The 7,365-nt window shown below is 47.0% G+C and overlaps 1 protein-coding gene across 1 annotated transcript; it reads left to right on the plus strand.

Moving 5' to 3' along the window:
* Positions 1–996: 996 nt before the first annotated feature.
* LOC114500957 (calcitonin gene-related peptide 1-like) lies at positions 997–3,746 on the plus strand. Its single transcript, XM_028517693.2, has 5 exons — positions 997–1,094; positions 2,141–2,235; positions 2,630–2,761; positions 2,982–3,166; positions 3,604–3,746. The coding sequence occupies exons 2-4, from the start codon at positions 2,150–2,152 to the stop codon at positions 3,139–3,141; spliced, it is 378 nt and encodes a 125-aa protein (XP_028373494.1). The 5' UTR covers positions 997–1,094; positions 2,141–2,149; the 3' UTR covers positions 3,142–3,166; positions 3,604–3,746.
* Positions 3,747–7,365: the final 3,619 nt, after the last annotated feature.

The following is a 7,365-nucleotide window of genomic DNA, read 5'->3' on the forward strand; positions in this document are numbered from 1 at the left end:
TGGGACATCTGGGCAAACAGCTGCCGGAAGCAGGGGCAGCTGGGCAAATGGTTCCAGCTGCCAGGTGAGCAATAGGTGATGGATGGTGGGGAAAATAGGAGATTGCTAGGGCTGCTTGGAAGCTGGGAAAGCCTCTGTCCCTTGCACCTCCCTGCTGTGGCCCAGTGGGACATTGGTCCCCTTCTATCCACTTGAAGGACCACCCAGGGCAAATCCAGACTGCCCAGAATGTGGGGAATCGTATAGTATGGATCATGATCTTAAGGAATCCCATATAGGGGCCTTGAAGTTCTTCCAGATCCCTACCTAACTGGGGGCAGGGCGAGGCAAATTGATAATTATAACACTCCTTCAAGACTTGGGGTCCCATATTAAAGATGAGTGCACTGAGGTCCTGAGAAGTTACTTGTCCACGATTCTACAGCCTGGAATTTGCTCAGCCAGAATTGAGTTCGGTCTGGCAAAGTTCTTGCTCCCATCTCCATCTCTTATTCCCACAAGCTGCGCTCCTGTGTGGGTGATTTCTGATGCCTGAATTAAACATGTCCCGCTGGGACCCAGAAAACCGTGGTAAGCATTAACCCTCTCATCCTCACTTGGATGGGGGTTGAAGTTCAGACCTGGGGGAGCCAGGAGTCCCTGCGATCCCGGACCCTGCCCCACAAGACCGCACAGCTGGGGATGGAGTGGGATGCACAGTCAAAATCGGATGAAACTGAACAGGTGAAATTTGCAATGACGTCAAACTGTCTTTAATACCCTGCTCACTTCGTGGGTGTTTTTCTTGGTCCCCTCCACTCCCCCCTCCCTTTTCCATCAATGACCTCAATGCAAATACAAGTGGGATGATCCTGATGGATGCTACAGGTTCTGGACGCAAGTGGGTGACACGAATACGTCGGAGGCACAGGATCCTTCTCATTGGTTGCGCGGAGCTCCTGGACCACCCCAGACCCGGAGCAGCGGGAATAAGAGGAGCTGCGGTGCTGGGAGGCATCAGAGCGACTTTCCACTTGGAGTGTCACTGCCACTTCCACAGTGCAGTCGCCTGACACGAACGCCACCACCGCCGCCGCCGCCGCTACCTGCTGCAGGTGAGCTCCGAGACTTCTGGTTAGCTGTGTGATTCTCGTTATCTCTTCTCTTCCCCTCCCTCTCTCTCCACTGCTCTATCTCTTGGTCGATCTCCTGGCCGGTCTCAAAGTCTCTCTCCACTTCTGTCTGTTAGTCCTCTATTCATCCCATACTCCTACCCGGGCTGACACTGGACAATCTCAGTCCGGGGACTTTCTGCTCCACTCTTCCCGCGCAGAGCCGGGCTTCAGTCTCCCTGTCTTGAGCAGCACGCGTGCTTAGACCGATCTCTGCCGCTGGAGTCCCCAGGTACCGTGAGCAAAGCAGGGTGCAGGAGTAACTTTCTGCAGACTGCGTGCTCACGGATCTGGTCTCGCGCCTGTAGGTCCCAGGGAACTCGATTCGGAACATGGGTCAGCGCTAGTGGGGAGCAAATAGGCTCAACGACCGAGGTCAGGCAGCCGTTAAAATCCCAGTTGCGGGTTGTGGGTGCGTTTTTCCCAGTTTAAGTCTTCATAATTTAACACTCTGCTAAGCTTGGTTCTTAGAGGGGACACTTTGCCAAAGTGCGGGGCGGCTAAGCAGTAGAATGTGGTCTTGAGTTTCTCAGAGGTTCCAACTACCGATATTCTTTCTCTACCCACCTCCACATACACCCCTAGGAGTGAGCAGAAGCGCCACGCAGGGAATACAGCTCTAGGTCAGGTTACAAGAGCAGCTGTGACCACAGGGTGTTCAGAGACTGCCCTCAGGTCTTGGCCAACAGGTGCATGTGAGAATGGGTGGGGTGGGGTTGCAGGGAGGGCGCTGTGGCCTGAGACCTCTTCACCTAGTTGTCCTCATAGAATTGTTCCTCCAGTTTTCCTAAACCACACATGCTGCAGGCTCACCGGACCTTCCAGCAGTCCACTTCGCTGACATGGAAACAATGGTGAAGTGACCAGCCTGAAGCTCTGGACCAGGGCCACTGACCAGGGAGTTAGTTGCAGAAACAGGACCAATCCAGGTCTGTGGGCTCATAAGACTTTGAACTGGTGCAGATGTTGACCCGATTGTTCCCTTGCAGAGAGGCATCATGGGCTTCTTGAAGTTCTCCCTCTTCTTGGCTCTTGGCATCTTTGTCCTGTACCAGGTGGGCAAGCTCCAGGCAGCACCATCCAGGTAAGATGCCCTGAAAGTAACACACTCCCTTCCCACTGCCCCTGGGGTTAAACAGTTCTGTGGTCTGAATTGTAGTGTATTGAATATCTAACATCGACTGGGGTTGGGGGTGGGAGGGATGAGAGGGGGAGGCAAAAGGAGTTTGTTTTTCTGATATAAATAGGGGTAGCACAAATTGCCAAACAGTAATGATATGATATTCACCATTGTAAATTTCATGAAGCTCATTTAGTCTCATAGAGTGTTTTTTGTTTATTTTTACCAAAATTTTCTCTCTTTCTCTAGCCCATTTTTCTAATTCAACCATCATCTCAGAAATGAATTGCCTGGATGCTTATCCTGGGGAGGGGACAGGAAGGACTCAGAATTTATATTGAGTTTTTACCTTCTTTAGGTTCTCTGTGGAGAACAATCCACCCCCTGCTTCACTCAATGAGGAGGAAGGAGACCTCCTTCTGGCTCTCCTGGTGAGGGAGTTCATGAAGAAGATGGCCAACGAGAAGGAGCGCCTGGCAGAGGGCTCCAGGTAAGGCCTCACCCCTGCCCAACACAGGCTATGGAGGATGGTCCTTGTGGAGATTATCTGCTGTGATAATTGTGTTTAGTAGGAGAAACACTGAAGGTTCACTGGCACCTTTCAGAACAGTAGTTTTACAATGATTGTCCCACAGGGCAGGCTCTGACCCCAGCAACCTCTTACTGACAGGTATTCTTTTTTTTTTTTTTTTTCCCATTGTGTCAATCAGCATCACTGCCCAGAAGAGAGCTTGCAACACTGGCACCTGCCTGACCCAAAAGCTGGCAGGTTTGCTGAGCAGATCTGGAAGTGTGGCACACACCAAAATGCTGCCCCCTGACATGGTTGCCAACGACTCTGGCCGGAAAGGCAGGGACCTTGATGCTTAAGCACCTGACAGACCCCAGGAAGAAGGTGATTGCCTTTGTACTGTTGGGTGGGTGGGTGGATGAGTGGGTAAAAAATCCACATGGGAGGGTGCTGGGAGAAAAACAAGAGTCCCAATAGATCTTGTTTATTTAATACATTTTCCCCTGCACTTATAATAGTGATTAGTCTAGTAGTTGAGTTTGAAAGGCAGTGACCCTATTCTTTTGGACTGCACACTACAATGTTGTGTACATCTGAATGCACAGCATACATTTGGAGTCAAGAACTGCATTTGCCCACCACTCCTGATATGACCTTGGGCCAGACACTCTCTCTGAGCCTCAGTGTCCCCATCTGTAAATTGAGGGCAACCATAGTAGCCACTTGCTACTATTAACATAAAGAGAAAATAAGATAATAGATGTCAATAGCTTCACAATTAATAAATAACTAAATTCTAGCTGTTGTTCTCTTTCTCCTAGATCACCCCGAAGCTGAACCCCACTTCTTTAAATTCACCATGATATCAACTTGGAGGAATGCATGGAAAACTCACCCTTCTGCATGCTACTTGACATTAAAACACCCTGTCTTACCTAAAATAAAATAAATATAACTGCATATTGCCTGGTGTGCATCTTTTCATATTTCATTCTATATTCAATACATATGACAGCATATCTCATTGGCTTACCTGGTAGCAAATCGGGGCTGGGCCCAGGCAGCCAACCTGGTGATGGCGGCCATTCTGCCCAACCTTCAGGGGACGTGCAATTGACGCCTCCTGGGTGTCTGGGGGCACATAGTGATGCTGTGCCTCAACAGAAATCTTTCTTTAAAGAAAGCTTGTCTTTTGAGAACCTCACCAAGAAAAACAAAAGTAATTTGATACACTCGAAAGGAGTCTCTCCTGCAGTTTGTGCTGTTTTTCCCAGAGAGTCTCAGGGACCTGTGAACACTTAGTTGGCCAGGCTGACTCAAAAGAGGCAAAGGCAAAATGCTAGAATGCTCCGAACCCCGGCCCTCAGTTTTCAGTAAAATATCCCTTGTTGGGCCCAAATAGTGTGACCCAGTGGGTTGGGTATCATCCCTCAAAGTGAAAGGTCACCGGTTTGATTGCTATTCGGGGTGTGTGTGAGGCAATCATTCAATATTGCTCTCTCACATCAATGTTTCACTCTCTTTCTTTCCCTCTCCCTTCCTGTCTCTCTGAAAACAAACAAACAAATAAATAAAATTAAAGTAAATAAAAATTGAAATATCCCGTGTTGGTATTAGAACTCTGTGCATTTCAAACAGACAATTCACATTTATTTTCAGAGAGTGCCCTGGTCCCCAGCTTCAAAGGACATCTGTTCCCTACTCCTTAATTCAGGTTACCCATCCCCGCCTTTCCTCCCCATGAGCACTGCCCCCTTGAACACCCCGTAGCCAGCAAAGCCTTTTTGCAACACTAGCATGGAGTTTGATATGGAATCACAGACTGCCAGACCTAGAAAGGTCACCAGAGGCCATCCAACCCAACTTTTTCATTCTCTGACATGCAGAGAAGTACACTACTTCAGTTCCTGTGGTAAGTCTAACTGAGACTTTCATACATTTAACAAATACTAATTGAGGACCTGCTATATTTTTGACACAATTCGAGCCACCAGGAATAGAGCAATCAACAGAAGAGACAAAACCCTTACATTTATGGAGTTCTATTCTAAAGTGGGGGAGACTGAGGTGATGCATGTTATAAATCAGACACTCCACAGTGGAAGGAATCTGGGATGTCATAGGGTGTAATGCCTTCTCCAAGGCAGAGATCAACATCCCTACATTGACACCCCTGGCATCTGCTGGGACTGCTGGTGACAAGCTGCTCACTATGACTCCCAGGGTGACTGGGCAGCCAGTTTCACTCATGGACAGTCAATTAACTGGGGTTATTTAGTTACAGAAATCAGCTGCTTCCATCTGTTGGATCTAATTATTTCCTCAGAAGCACATAGAATTGTGACCCTTGTTCCTGTTTGGTCTGTCATCCACACTGTAGCCCAACCTTTGCCTACAAGGTCCAAGCTGACCTGCTCTTCCTCTCCTCTCACCACCTGCCTGGCCTCATCTCCTACTTCTCCCCCACATACTGGCCTTCTTACTATTCCTCATCACCCATCCCCCAGCACCAACCCCAACCCCCACCCTAGGTGTTAGCACTCACTGGTTCTGGACTCTGTGCAGAATGCTCCTACCCTTGTCCCTGTCTCCTTCAGATCTTTACTCAAATGTCGCACATGCTGGAGCTCCTTTGTGAAATGGTACCCCACCCTGCCCACACACTCTAACCCTCTTCTCCTTGCTTTGTTTTCTCTTTACCACTTATTACCTTCTATCACAGCATATATTTCTAATTATTTAGTTTATCATTTGTACCCCATCCTATAAACTATGTAAGTGCCACATGGACAGGGATATGGATATTTAGTTCATTGCTGAATCCCCTACACACAGAGCAGGATGCCTGGCAAGAGGTAGCACTCAAAAAATATTTATTGAATGAGTGGAACAGTCCTTTTCTCTTTTATGTTTATGGTCAACTTTCAGGTTCCCTCTTGGCCTGATTTTCTTCAGGTGAAACTGTCTGAGGGCTTGCATTGTCAGTACTTACATCACCTGGAGAGTGATCCCTCAAATGCCTGAAAACCTCTGCCATGGCTGCCACTTTTTAGTGACTCTTGTTTCTTGGCTCAAGGCCTCCACAAGCAGTATTTTTTCACTTTGACCACTTTTCTCACCCTCCATTTCTCCTCCCCTGGACCAGTATGACTTGCTTTCATCCTTCCCATGCTGTAAATGTAGCAGACTGGTAGGGTGTTTTCTAGGAGCGATGCCTATGACTAGGTAGGTAAGTTGAAATCAGGAAGGGAGAAAGCAGAAAGACCAGGTTAGTCTGGCACCCAAGAAAGCTTCTCCAGTAATAATAGAGCTCATATTGTATTGACTTCCCACCAGAAGTCTGGGTAGTTCTTGACTCAAAGAGCAAGAGAGTGTGATTAGTTTGAACCCTCAAAACCGAAGTAGAGTGCAGTGCCTCAGAACCCTAAGGACAGATGAAGGATCACATTAAGGCATTGAAAGACAACAAGGAGAGACAAAACTTTTGGTGTGACTGTAGACCAGTCTTTATTCCTCATAAGCTACAGGGTCATTATAGCAAAAGACTGTCTTTTAAGGTCAGTTAAAGCCAAAGCCTCAGAGCTCGAGAATATATGCTGTAACTGATTGAATAGTTGCTCCCAATTCTTCACTATGCCATGGTAATATTTTACATGCATGCCCTCACCATAGCTGCATGGTGGTGAAATTGACATCCCTGCTCCTCTGTTTATGGGATTTGCCAAGTGACTGGATTTGGCCCATGGGACATTGGTAAATGTGGTATAAGATGAGGCTTGAAATGTGCTTATGTGGTTGGGTTTTGTGTTTTTGTAATTCTTTCATTGCCCTGAAAAGAGCATGCCTTAAAGTATCTGTTGATATGTTAGTCTGGGCTCCAAAATGAGACCTGTGGAACTAAATGTGATCTTAGCCTGAATGTATATGCAGCTAGCACCAGCTGGAGATAATCTTCAACCTTACCACACACACGTGAGCAAAAAGATAAATACTTGTGTTTGAGATTTAGAGTTTGTTTTTACATAACTTTGTTGTGGCACTTGTTAAATGGTACATATGAATTGGGAATGATATAAAGTGAATGTGACTTCCCCAAATTCATATATTGAAGCCTTGACTCCTGATCTGATCATGTTTGGAGATAGGACCCTTAAGGTAGGTAATTAAAGTTAAATGAGGCTATAAGGGAGGGACACTAATCTGATAGGACTGGTGTCCTAATAAAAAGAGGAAGAAGAGAGTGTTACTTCTGGAGAAGATGAGGCATAGGTAGATATACTGTACCTCCTTGCACAACCAAAAGGACAACAACAAATTTAAATACAAAAAGAACAACCAGAACTGCCAGAAAATTGAACTGTATAGATGTCTGACAACCAAGGAGTTAAAGAAGAAACATTTATCCAGGCTGGCAGGAGGGGTGGAGATGGATAGCTGGGGTGGGGAGGACTTGTGGCAAGGTGGCAGCTGGTGGACCAGTGGTCCCACATTTGCATGTGAATAAACTGGGAGGAACAATTGGGAAATGAGACAGACCATGCAACCCAGCGTTCCAGTGTAGGGAAATAAAGCCTCAAAACCTC

The sequence above is a fragment of the Phyllostomus discolor genome, chromosome 6 (genome assembly GCF_004126475.2).
Source record: "Phyllostomus discolor isolate MPI-MPIP mPhyDis1 chromosome 6, mPhyDis1.pri.v3, whole genome shotgun sequence".
Taxonomy (NCBI): domain Eukaryota; kingdom Metazoa; phylum Chordata; class Mammalia; order Chiroptera; family Phyllostomidae; genus Phyllostomus; species Phyllostomus discolor.

Excerpts from the sequence above, each read along its gene's own strand:
- LOC114500957 (XM_028517693.2), top strand. The coding sequence starts at position 2,150 with ATGGGCTTCTTGAAGTTCTCCCTCTTCTTGGCTCTTGGCATCTTTGTC. Across the intron at positions 2,236-2,629 it reads CTCCAGGCAGCACCATCCAG|GTTCTCTGTGGAGAACAATC; the intron begins GTAAGATGCCCT and ends TACCTTCTTTAG. Across the intron at positions 2,762-2,981 it reads CGCCTGGCAGAGGGCTCCAG|CATCACTGCCCAGAAGAGAG; the intron begins GTAAGGCCTCAC and ends TGTGTCAATCAG.